The 13,892-nt window shown below is 42.1% G+C and overlaps 1 protein-coding gene across 1 annotated transcript in view; it reads right to left on the bottom strand.

Annotated features, from left to right (window-relative positions):
- The window catches only part of LOC137439210 (syntaxin-1A), a 72,004-nt gene that overhangs the window by 26,455 nt on the left and 31,657 nt on the right, over positions 1–13,892 (bottom strand). The window contains exons 6-7 of the mRNA XM_078767941.1: positions 10,746–10,854; positions 2,234–2,307 (exon numbers count right to left, since the gene is read on the bottom strand). Coding sequence (XP_078624067.1) covers positions 2,234–2,307; positions 10,746–10,854 — 183 coding nt within the window. The remainder of the gene's footprint in view (positions 1–2,233; positions 2,308–10,745; positions 10,855–13,892) is intronic.

Genomic DNA, 13,892 nt, shown 5'->3' with positions numbered 1-13,892 from the left:
GTGCATGCCGAAACAGTGATTCTTTGTGCTGCCGAAACAGTGATACGTTGTGCATGACGAAACAGTGATTCTTTGTGCTGCCGAAACAGTGATTCTTTGTGCATGCCGAAAGAGTGATTCTTTGTGCTGCCGAAACAGTGATTCGTTGTGCATGCCGAAACAGTGATTATTTGTGCTGCCGAAACAGTGATTATTTGTGCATGCCGAAACAGTGATGCTTTGTGCTGCCGAAACAGTGATTCTTTGTGCATGCCGAAACAATGATTCATTGTGCATGCCGAAACAGTGATTCTTTGTGCTGCCGAAACAGTGATTCTTTGTGCATGCCGAAACAGTGATTATTTGTGCATGCTGAAACAGTGATTCTTTGTGCTGCCAAAACAGTGATTCTTTGTGCATGCCGAAACAGTGATTCTTTGTGCATGCCAAAACAGTGATTTTTTGTGCTGCCGAAACAGTGATTCTTTGTGCATGCCAAAACAGTGATTCTTTGTGCATGCCGAAACAGTGATTCTTTGTGCATGCCGAAACAGTGATTCTTTGTGCATGCCGAAACAGTGATTCGTTGTGCTGCCGAAACAGTGATTCTTTGTGCATGCCGAAACAGTGATTCGTTGTGCTGCCGAAACAGTGATTCGTTGTGCTGCCGAAACAGTGATTCATTGTGCATGCCGAAACAGTGATTCTTTGTGCATGCCAAAATAGTGATTCTTTGTTCATGCCGAAACAGTGATTCTTTGTGCATGCCGAAACAGTGATTCTTTGTGCATGCCGAAACAGTGATTCTTTGTGCTGCTGAAACAGTGATTCTTTGTGCATGCCGAAACAGTGATTCTTTGTGCATGCCGAAACAGTGATTCTTTGTGCATGCCGAGACAGGGATTCGTTTTGCATGCCGAAACAGTGATTCTGTGTGCTGCCGAAACAGTGATTCGTTGTACATGCCGAAACAGTGATTCATTGTGCATGCCGAAACAGTGATTCGTTGTGTATGCCGAAACAGTGATTCGTTGTGCATGCTGAAACAGTGATTCTTTGTGCATGCCGAAACAATGATTCGTTGTGCATGCCGAAACAGTGATTCATTGTGCATGCCGAAACAGTGATTCGTTGCGCATGCCGAAACAGTGATTCTTTGTGCGTACTGAAACAGTGATTATTTGTGCATGCCGAAACAGTGATTCTTTGTGTTGCCGAAACAGTGATTATTTGTGCATGCCGAAACAGTGATTCTTTATGCACGCCGAAACAGTGATTCGTTGTGCATGCCGAAACAGTGATTCGTTGTGAATGCCGAAACAGTGATTCGTTGTGCATGCCGAAACAGTGATTCGTTGTGCATGCCGAAACAGTGATTCGTTGTGCATGCCGAACCAGTGATTCTTTGTGCTACCGAAACAGTGATTATTTGTGCATGCCGAAACAGTGATTCTTTGTGCATGCCGAAACAGTGATTCTTTGTGCATGCCTAAACAGTGATTCGATGTGCATGCCGAAACAGTGATTCGTTGTGCATGCCGAAACAGTGATTCTTTGTGCATGCTGAAACAGTGATTCTTTGTGCTGCCGAAACAGTGATTCGCTGTGCATGCCGAAACAGTGATTCTTTGTGCATGCCGAAACAGTGATTCTTTGTGCTGCTGAAACAGTGATTCGTTGTGCATGCCGAAACAGTGATTCGTTGTGCATGCCAAAACAGTGATTCGTTGTGCATGCCAAAAACAGTGATTCGTTGTGCATGCCAAAACAGTGATTCTTTGTGCATGCCGAAACAGTGATTCTTTGTGCTGCCGAAACAGTGATTCGTTGTGCATGCCGAAACAGTGATTTGTTGTGCATGCTGAAACAGTGATTCGTTGTGCATGCCGAAACAGTGATTCGTTGTGCATGCCGAAACAGTGATTCGTTGTGCATGCCGAAACAGTGATTCGTTGTGCATGCCGAAACAGTGATTCGTTGTGCATGCCGAAACAGTGATTCTTTGTGCTGCCGAAACAGTGATTCTTTGTGCATGCCGGAACAGTGATTCTTTGTGCATGCCGAAACAGTGATTCGTTGTGCATGCCGAAACAGTGATTCGTTGTGCATGCCGAAACAATGATTATTTTGCATGCCCAAACAGTGATTCTTTGTGCATGCCGAAACAGTGATTCTTTGTGCATGACGAAAGAGTGATTCGTTGTGCATGCCGAAACAGTGATTCGTTGTGCATACATAAACGTGAGGGACATACACCAGATGTGAAAATCGTTGGGTTTCCAGTTTCCAGCATGTGCTCCAGTTCTTCGCTTGTGGTTGCCTTTCCAGCTGTGAACGTAAAATATATCAGCACTCAAGCACAAAAAAAAATAATTCACATCAACAAACATTTCAAATGTTCCTCAAGTCTTGGACATTTATATACAGTCACGTGAAAAAGTAAGTACACCCCATGTAAAGTTTTGACTTTTTCAACATATTTCAACATAAAGCTATTTGATCTTCATTTCAACAATATTGATAGATAAAGGTGATATAATATAACAATATCATGAAACATTTACATTTTGTAGTCCATTGTATAATTTAAATAAACATAAATGCAAATTTCGCATGTGGAAAAAGTAAGTACACCCTTGGCTCGAATAGGTGGTATTGCCCCCTTTGGCAGAAACAACCTCAAGTAGGCATTTCTTATAACTGTCTACCAGTCTCTGACATCGACTGGGAGAAATTTTTTCCCACTCCTCCATGCAGAATTCTTTCAGCTGTGCGATGTTTGAGGGGTTTCTTCAATGCACAGCTCGTTTCAAATCCCCCCACAACATCTCGATGGGATTTAGATCCAGGCTTTGACTTGGCCATTCCAGAACCCTCCATTTCTTTCTTTTCAGCCATTCCTTGGTGGATTTACTGGTATGATTAGGGTCATTGTCATGTTGCAAGGTCCACCTTCGGTTGAGCTTCAACTTTCCGACAGATGGCCTCACATTATCCTCAAGCACCCTCTGGTACAATGAAGAATTCATAGTGGATTCTATGATGGTGAGCTGCCCAGGCCCTGATGCAGCAAAGCTGCCCCAAACCATAATATTTCCACCACCACGCTTTACAGTTGGTATCAGGTTCTTGTGGTCAAATGCTGTCCTTGGTTTTCGCCAAACATGTCTTCTGGTACTGTGGCCAAATAGCTCTACATTTGACTCATCTGTCCAGAGCACATTGTTCCAGAAGTGCTTGTCTTTGCCAAGGTGTTCATTGGCAAACTTTAGTCTTGCCCTGATGTTCTTTCTGGACAGCAAAGGGTTCCTCCTGGCACACCTCCCATGTAGATCAAATTTGTGCAGCCTCTTTCTAATGGCAGACTTGTGCACTTTGACATCAACAGTGGCAAAAGCTACCTGTGGGTCCCGTGATGACATTCTGGGGTTCTTCGAGACTTCTTTCAGCATCTTGCGGGCTGCTCTTGGGCTGAACTTGCTGGGGCGGCCTGGCCTGAACAAGTTGGCAGTTGTTTGGAATCTTCTCCACTTGTAGATGATCTTCCGGACAGTCGAATGATTGATTTCAAATTGTTTGGATATCTTTTTTAATCCCTTCCCAGACTCGTAGGCATCTATAACCTTCTTTCTGAAGGCCTCAGAGACCTCTTTTGATCTAGGCATGGTGACGCCGCACACTTCAACAACAAAGAGAAAACCAAACTAAATGTCTGAGGTTTAAATAAGACAGGTTCCTCCAAGATCCTCTCTAACGATGTTCTAATCATTTGCACCTGAGCTGGTGCACCTGATTCTAATTTTAGGTATTTGAAGTAGTGATAAATGTAGGGGTGTACTTACTTTTTCCACATGCGAAATTTGCATTTATGTTTATTTAAATTATACAATGGACTACAAAATGTAAATGTTTCATGATATTTGTTATATTTTATCACCTTTATCTGTCAATATTGTTGAAATGAAGATCAAATAACTGTATGTTGAAATATGTTGAAAAAGTCAAAACTTTACATGGGGTGTCCTTACTTTTTCACGTGATTGTATATATATACTGCGACTATACTGCGACTCGACGTTCCACCAGCATGTGCATGTTTGGGAAGCACGGTGGATGTTGCGTTTCTATCTCCTCTGTTGTTTTTGACTTGGCAATAATAAGTGATGAAACCATTCCGGTGGCTGATGGGGGCTTGTAGGGTTGGGAACCTCCTGCATGTGCTCCTTGTGAATGTCTGCAGCTGTGGTGGAAGTGATTGGAAGGTCGGGTTTGAAACAGAAACATAGCTTACTATGTGCCAATAGCTTGCTATAGGTGAAAGCGCAGCAGGTTGTTTAAAAAAAAAGTATATACTGTATATACAGTATATATATATATATATCTATATATATATATACACTACCAGTCAAAAGTTTTAGAACACCTCAATTTTTCCAGTTTTTATTGAAATTTACGCAGTTTAATATCCAGTGAATAACCTGAAGTGGTACAAAGGTAAGCAGTAAACTGCTCGAGGTTAAAAAAAAAAGTTTAGGTTAACAAAAACGGAAAAATAATGGAAATTGCACAGTTATATTGTAAAAAAGGGCCTTCTTCAGGGAACAAGTAATGGGTTAACAACTTACAGCTGTTCTGCAGCAATGTAAGTAAATTAAGCCTTGAAAATTGATGCAAACAATTCCTACAGGTGTCCCAACCTCTGCTGATTATTTGATTACAATCCCCCTGTCTGTATAAAAGCAGTATTGGAACAGACTGTTATTACACCCTCTGAAGCATTATTTAGACAATATTGCACTGCAGGAAGTAGTATATTGGAAAGTGGAGGAAACTCTGACAGGAAGAAGTCTGGCAGACCCAAAGCCACAACAGAATCAGAAGACAAGTTTCTGAGAGTCAACAGCTTGCGTGATAGGCGGCTCACAGGACAACAGCTTCAAGCACAGCTTAACACTGGTCGAAGTAAGCATGTCTCAGTTTCAACTGTGAAGAGAAGACTTCGAGCTGCAGGTTTGACAGGTCGAGTGGCAGTAAGAAAGCCATTGCTAAGATGGCAAAATAAGAAAAAGAGGCTTGCCTGGGCCATGAAGCACCGCCAGTGGACTACTGAAGACTGGAAGAAGGTCTTATGGACCGATGAATCAAAATTTGAAATCTTTGGTTCATTACGCAGGGTTTTTGTACGCCGTCGAGTAGGCAAAAGGATGGTTCCTCAGTGTGTAACACCAACTGTCAAACATGGAGGAGGAAGCGTGATGGTCTGGGGCTCTTTTGCTGGATCCAGAGTCGGCGACTTGCACAGAGTGACTGGCACCCTGAACCAAAAGGGCTACCATAGCATTTTGCAGAGCCATGCAATGCCCTCGGGTATACGCCTGGTTGGTCAGGGGTTCATACTACAGCAAGATAATGACCCTAAACACACCTCCAGGCTATGTCAAAACTACCTTCGAGGAAAAGAACAAGACGGTAGGCTTCAAATCATGGAATGGCCAGCACAGTCTCCAGACTTAAACCCTATCGAGCTGGTTTGGGATTAACTGGACAGAAGGGTGAAAGCAAAGCAACCTATAAGTGCAACACATTTGTGGGAACTTCTGCAACAGTGTTGGGAAGAACTTCCCGAACAATATTTGATTTCCATTGTAGAAAGAATGCCACGAGTGTGTTCGGCCGTTATATCTGCAAAAGGTGGCTACTTTGCCGAGTCAAAAATTTTAATTAAATTTGGTGAAACAAAATGATTCTATGATTTCTTTTTTATCTCCAATTGCTTATTTGTTCTATGCTTAATTTCAGAGTACATTGAGACATTAAACTGCATAAATTTCAATAAAAACTGGAAAAATTGAGGTGTTCTAAAACTTTGGACTGGTCGTGTATGTGTGTGTGTGTGTGTGTATATATATATATATATATATATATATATATATATATATATATATATATATATACAGTGAAACCTTGACTTACGAGTGCACCAACTTACGAGTTTTCCGAGATACGAGCCGTCGCTCGGGCTGTTTATTGCTTTGAGATGCGAGGCGAGATCTGAGTTACGAGCTTACGCCACCCGCCACCAGGTGGGTTCCGGTCACGTGGTTATCTTGCCGTGCAAGCATCTCTGCCGTATATCGCTGCTGCTTTGTTTTCGCATTTTGGTTATTTTGGAAAATTTCTTAGTTTTAACCATGGGTCCTAAGAAATTGAGTGCCAAGGGCAGTACTGAGAAGAAGAAGAGGATGATGTGCTTGGATATAAAACACGCAATCGTCGAAAAACATGAGCGAGGTGTGCGTGTTGTCGACTTGGCGAGGCAGTACGATCGTAGTACTTCTACGATATGTACGATTTTGAAGCAGAAGGAGTCGATAAAGGCTATAACGCCAGCCAAGGGCGTTACGATTATTTCAAAGCTCCGGACCTCTGTCCATGAAGAGATGGAGAAGTTGTTGTTTGTGTGGTTGACGGAGAAGCAGCTCGCAGGAGATACCGTGACCGAGAACATCATGTGTGAGAAGGCCCGAGACATTTACGGGGATTTGGTGCAGCAGGCGGCGGGAACATCAACGGACGAGGCATCGGAAGAGTCATTCAAAGCCAGTCGGGGATGGTTTGATAATTTTAAGAAGAGGACCGGCATTCACTCCGTCGTCAGGCATGGTGAGGCAGCAAGCTCGGATGTGAAGGCAGCTGAAGATTTTATTATAACTTTTGCCGAACTGATAGAAGCCGAACGATACATCCCCCAGCAAATCTTCAACTGTGACGAGACAGGGCTCTTCTGGAAAAAGATGCCGAGGAGGACGTATATAACGGCAGAGGAGAAGAGCATGCCAGGCCACAACTTGTTCAGAGTGCCGGCGATAGCTCGCCTTCTCTTTGTGGAAAACACGGTGAGATCCTTAACATCCAACAACTAATGGGACGCAAACGGGGCGCCCAGTTTAGCGGTACACACATTGATGAATCACCCTGCCTGTGATTCACCCATGACAGGTTATAGCTGGGTCGGGATTCAAACCCAGGCTGGACAGTTTAGAGTCAAGTGTGCGTACCTCCAGTCCAGGCCATCCTGCCAACTTGTATGCTGCATACAGGTGAAATATAAAGCGCGAGATATTTTTATATATACTGTATATTTAAAAAAAAATTGGTGTGGTTTTTGGCGGGCTGGAACGGATTAATAGCATTTCAATGCATTTTAATGGGGAAATTTGATTTGAGAAACGAGCAAATTGAGTTACGAGCTCGGTCACAGAACGAATTAAACTCGTAAGTCAAGGTTCCACTGTATATATATATATATATATATATATATATATATATATATATATATATATATATATACAGTATATACTTTTTTTTAAACAACCTTCTGCGCCTTCACCTATAGCAAGCTATTGGCACATAGTAAGCTCTGTTTCTGTTTCAAACCCGACCTTCCAATCACTTCCACCACAGCTGCAGACATTCACAAGGAGCACATGCAGGTAGGAGGTGCCCAACCCTACAAGCCCCCATCAGCCACCGGAATGGTTTCATCACTCATTATTGGCAAGTCAAAAACGACAGAGGAAATAGAAACGCAACATCCACCATGCCTCCCAAACATGCACATGCCGGTGGAACGCCGAGTCGCAGTATAGCGCAACGTGGCAGTGACGTCAAAGTGTTGCTGTAGGTGGTGGAAATCATTGCAGTAATTACATATGCCGACGAAGGTGGACAGAGGTTATGTTTTCACCCCTGTTTGTCTGTTTGTTTGTTTGTGAGTAGGATATCTAAAAAAGTTATGGATGGATTCAGACGAAACTTGGTGGACATTGTGGGTGTGTGACAAGGAAGAAAAGATTAAATTTTGGTGAAGATCTCAATCTGGACACGATAATTTTATAAGTGATTCTTCACAATTGAGAAATACGGCCAAAAACGATAATATAACAATCCCATTCAAAAGTTATAGATGGATTTGGATGAAACTTGGTGGATGAGTTGGGCAGGTGTCAAGAACAAACTGATTAGATTTTACTGTATTTTTTATCAGAGGGGTACAAAATGTAAACGGTTCATCCTGGCAGAGGTATGCACTCTGAGTGCCCACTGCCCAGGTCCATAGCTACGGTGGGAGGGGGTGAAATATAGTGGGTGAAATCGTCCCCCACCCCCATAGGTATAGTTTCGGCCCCTCTATAATCTGACCGACCAAAGATAACAAAAAATCCTTGAGCCTTTTGCATGGACTGAGGCCATACCATGGTCTCAGGTATAAAGCCGAAACTTCATTAACCTGAGAGGGTAATTGAATGTGATATATAAGTGGTGTAAACTGTAAAAGGCATCAGGAGTGGTGTATTTTATTTTTTTCAGAAGATTTTGGCTTTGTTTTTTATCATTGGATTCCACGTATCTTAAATACATCAAAACTCCAGTAATAAGGAGGTAGAATTTTATTTGACCGGCTCCTTTCTTGCGTATTCTCGCAGAACACTATCGTCTCCAGTTGTTTTAATGGGTTTTTTTTAAAGAAACTCTTTACAATACATGGTTAGGGGGCTTTACCATCTATTATTCTGAAAGGAAGTTCAGCTCAAGCAGACAATTTTGAGCATTATACTCTACTGTAAAGATGAGCGCTAATAAGGGGAAGAAACATATCTGCAGCTCTGCTATTTTCTCTGCTTCTGGCATTTTAAACCATTGCCAATAAAGCTTCATTCATGCTGCGACACCTTAAAGATGTAATATAGTGCAAAATGATGATGTCATCATGCTGTTGCTGTAGTTTGGAGAATGGATTTTAAATACTAGCAACGGTACCCGCCCTATGGGCCGGGCTTCAATTGGGAAGCCCAAATGAAAAGGCAAAATATCAGAAATTGAAGGCTTTTTTTATTTTAAACGATTCATATGAACATCCGTTGAATCATATCACACGCAAATTATCAAAATCTAAACAGTACATGGTGCCAATTTTGAAAAAAGATTGAATTCTGCAAAACGGAAGCGGCCGCTACACGTCTTTCTCAGTCGCACGTTTATGCGTGAAGAGTGCGCGCCGAATCTGTAATACTGAAGCGGCTGCTACACTTGTTTCTCAGTCGCTTTGCACACGCTGCCGTGTTACTTCGGAGCCGCACGTTTATATAGGAAGAGTTTGTCAGGAGTCGATCTACTCTCTCCTGGTACGTAGAATTTCAACAAAAGCCACATCACTGTTCATATCGGTAAATATTATTCCATTGTGTTTGGAAAAACTGGAAAATTGGAAAACTTGGAAAATTGGAAAACTTGGGAAAATTGGAAAAACAATATAGCCTATTTTACTCCAGGGGGTCCCAGGATTACCCACCCAAAATATCGTTGCGATCGGTTCAGCCGTTTTTGCGGTACCTGGGAACGGACGGACGGACGGACATTTGCTGAATTATAGTAAGATATATTTATATATCCAATACCTATATAAAGTCTACACCCCCTTTCAAAATTTTCACTTTTTGTTACCTCATATCCTGGAATTAAATTGCATGAAATCAGACTTTTTCCACCTTTATTTACACATCGTAACCTACAACTTCCAAGTGAAAAATAAATTCTACAAATTTCAGCAAACTAATTAAAAATACAAAATTAGAATATTGTAGCAACAAGGGCTCAACTAATGGCGAGCATGTTGAAGCAGGAGATTAGAATCCCGCAATGTACCAAACGATTTTAATTCCTGTGGAGGCGTTCCGAATTATGGCGATATAAGATCGCGCTGACCTGTGCCTTTCCACAACTTTATCCCGGAGGTCTTTTGAAAGCTTATTCGTGCTCATGGTTGAGTCTTTGCTGTGAATGCACAACCAAGCAAAGGAAACCTACAGGAACAGCTGATTTTATTCACGACAATTTAACACAGGTGGAGGCCAATTCAATTGTTGTGTGATTTTGAAGGTGATTGGTCACACCTGAGCTAATTTACAATTGCTATTATAAGGGGGGTGGATACTTGTCCAACCAAGATATACTAGTTTTGTATTTTTAATTCACCTTCTGAAATTTGAAGAATTTATTTTTCATTTGGAAGTTGTGGGTTAAGTCTGATTTAACGCATTTTAATTTTAGATATGTATGTATGTATGTATGGAAGGAATGTGTGTGTATGTACATTATATATATATATATTAACCTACCCAATCACGTTTTCGTCCAACCGATCAGCTCTTGAGTAAACAATCAGCTCTCACCGAATCAATTACCCCAGGTGGCTAGGATTTCATGAAATTAAACCCCATGCTCTTCCAATTAAACCTCATGCAAAAGCAGCTGCATAAAGCAACCATAAAAAGCTACGCAGCTGTTATATATATATATATATATATATATATATGTATATATATATATATATATATATATACAGTATATATATATATATATATATATATATATATGTATATAATCTATGATTGGTGGTGCATAGTGATCAGTTGGTGTAGATTTTACTGTGTAGTCGTGCATGATGTGTAGTTGTCTATGACAGCTGTTTTTTCAAACGTACAATTGTCATATTCTACATGTGATTTTCTGTAAATTATATTGTTTATGACATGTAATCATCAGTGTGATTGACCATCCTGAGGTTTTGCAGGATGTGTGGTTGTCTCTGATGTGGTATTGTCCACAATGTCATCTATGTTGAGTGATTATCCATGTGTGGTTGTCCATGGGATGTAGTTGTCTACGCTGCCCGGTTGTGTGGAGCAGGTTATAACATAGCTTACTGATTTCTAGCTGCCGCTGGATACGGTTCTTGCAGCGCTCTCTGTAGTTTGACTGCGTTGTGTTGTACTTTGACATGACCTCCACAAACTTGCGTGACAAAGTTGAGTGCTTTAGAAACACACACACACATGGTTTTTTCATCTTTCCCTTCCTCGCAGATCTAATCAGATATTGAACTTTATTGGCTATTCTTAAAGCATTATATGAGCATTTAAAGGATGATGTAAATGCTGCAACATACTGCAGAAAACTGCACCTAATTGTATCTCAATTGCAAACCTCATTATATATACTACCTGACCAAAAGTATGTGGACACCCGAACATCGAACATCTCATTCCAAAATCATGGGCATTAATATGGAGTTGGTCCCCCCATTGCTGCTATAACAGCCTCCACTCTTATGGGAATGTTTTCCACAAGATGTTGGAACATTGCTGTGGGGATTTGCTTCCATTCAGCCCCAAAAGCATTCGTGAGGTTGGGAATACATGTTGGGCGATTAGGCCTGGCTCGCTGTCGGCGTTCCAATTCATCCCAAAGGTGTTCGATGGGGTTGAGGTCAGGGCTCTGTGCAGGCCATTGAAGTTCTTCCACACCGATCTCAAAAAAACATTTCTGTATGGATCTCGCTTTGTGCACATGGCCATTGTCATGCTGAAACAGGAAAGGGCCTTCCCCAAACTGTTGCCACAAAGTTGGAAGCACACAATCATCTAGATTGTCATTGTATGCTGTAGCGTTAAGATTTCCCTTCTCTGGAACTAAGGGGCCGAGCCCGAACCATGAAAAACAGCCCCAGACCATTATTCCTCCTCCACCAAACTTTACAGTTGGCACTATGCATTCAGGCGGTAGTGTTCTCCTGGCATCCGCCAAACCCAGATTCGTCCGTTGGACTGCCAGATGGTGAAGCGTGATTCATCACTCCAGAGAATGCGTTTCCACTGCTCCAGAGTCCAATGGCGGCGAGCTTTACACCACTCCAGCCGATGCTTGGCATTGCGCATGGTGATCTTAGGCTTGTGCGTGGCTGCTCGGCCATGGAAACCCATTTCTTGAAGCTTCCGACAAACAGTTGTTGTGCTGACGTTGCTTCCAGAGGCAGTTTGGAACTCGGTAGTGAGTGTGGCAACCGAGGACAGACGATTTTTACGCGCTCCAGCACTCGGCGGTCCCATTCTGTGAGCTTGTGGGGCCTACCACTTCGTGGCTGAGCTGTTGTTGCTCCTAGACATTTCCACTTCACAATAACAGCACTTACAGTTGACCAAGGCAGCTCTAGCAGGGCAGAAATTTGACGAACTGACTTGTTGGAAAGGTGGCATCCTATGACGGTGCCACATTGACAGTCACTGAGCTCTTCAGTACGGCCCATTCTACTGCCAATGTTTGTCTATGGAGATTGTATGGCTGTGTGCTTGATTATATATACCTGTCAGCAATGGTTGTGGCTGAAACAGCCGAATCGACCAATTAGAAGGGGTGTCCGTATACTTTTGGTCATGTAGTGTATATATGTATGTATGTGTGTACACACAGTGTAACATAGAAATGGCATGGTGATACAACATCTTGAGTTACTAGCTGATTAAAAAAAACAAACAAAAAAAAAACAGTTGCACAGCAACGATCGGACTGGAGGCCAATGTTTGATTTTACAAGAAATCAGATAGTTCCTCATCAACTCACTTGGCCATCGAGGCAGTCAACAAACTTACCACTTGTGTGCAAAAAATGAAAAAGACTTGCAAATCCACACCCAAGAGAAACGGAACGAGCATGAGTTATTGGTAGATTGGTGTTCCAGAGACTATTTTGCAGTTTGGCACAGTATCAAATGCTGTATATAAAAACGGCAGGACATTATTGCAGGCTGCCTTGTAGTCCAACTATTTTGCACCAGCATCCAATCTTAGCAGTGATTCCCCCGCATCATTTCATGGAAGAAACTGCAACCCGCCAAACTACCTTGGAGGCCATCCAACATGCATCACGGATGCTCTACAACAAAATAAAGCAGGAGCTGCAGATCCAATGCCTGATCAGCTGAAACCTTTTAATCAGAGCAGCCGGATGCTACTTCCCAACAGACAAGACACCTGGACCTTCAACAAATGGAAGAAGATCAAACTTCCAAGCCATCTGAAAAGCACCAATATATCAAACTAGAAAGAGCAATCAGAGAATGCAGACGCTCTCCAGGATGAGTTTTCAGTGGTTTTTAAGGCTTTTGTGTGAAAACAAATATGGCGACCTAACCACGTGACCGTTGACGTCATCGTTATTTTTTTCTCCACCAATTTCCCCTAGATGATGCTCTAGAAATTTCATCTTGATCGGATGAAGTTTTGGACTTGTCAAATGATTTATGACGTCATAATGGAGGAACCTATGACATCATCATTAACATATGTTATTCCACATGGAGAGTTCTTTACAATGAGCCATGTCTCAATTTTTTCTATGCAGCGCTTTCGAAGATATAGACGTGCAAATTTTGTCGGTTTTTCAGGATGGCCGCCGAACCACATGACCGATGAAGTCATCATTTTTTTTTCTCCACCAATTTATCCCGTGATGACGCTCAACAAATTTCATCTTGATCGGATGAAGTTTTGTACTTGTCGAATGATGACGTCATAATGGAGACACCTATGACATCATCATTAACATATTTTATTCCCCATGGAGAGTTCTTTACAATGAGCCATATCTCAATTTTTTCTATGCAGCACTTTCGGAGATATAGAGGTGCAAAGTTTTTCGGTTTTTCCAAGATGGCGGCAATACCACGTGACCCACGTGACCTATAACGTTTATGCCAAGGCCCCCGAAGGTGGCCAGAGGCATTATGTGTTTCGGGTTGTCCGTCCGTCCGTATGGGCTGTACCTCGTTTTTCTCAGCAACCACATGTCCAATTGAGACGAAACTTTCAGGGTAGGAGTGACACCCATGCAGAATGTTTTTCTGATAGTTATGACGCCATAGGTCATGTGGTATGGCAGCAATCTTGGATTAAATTCAAATATCAAATGATTAAATTCAAATGTCCAAATGGAAATCTCCACGCATGGCTGGCGGACTTCCTCTCTAGTCGTAGTCAACGTGTGGCCCTGAATGGGTTTCTCTCATCTCCTCTTCC

The sequence above is a fragment of the Myxine glutinosa genome, chromosome 14 (assembly GCF_964187855.1).
Source record: "Myxine glutinosa chromosome 14, kmMyxGlut1.1, whole genome shotgun sequence".
Classification (NCBI taxonomy): Eukaryota; Metazoa; Chordata; class Myxini; order Myxiniformes; family Myxinidae; genus Myxine; species Myxine glutinosa.
The sequence above is the reverse complement of the archived record's forward strand: the minus strand, read 5'-3'. Positions and strand labels throughout refer to the sequence as shown.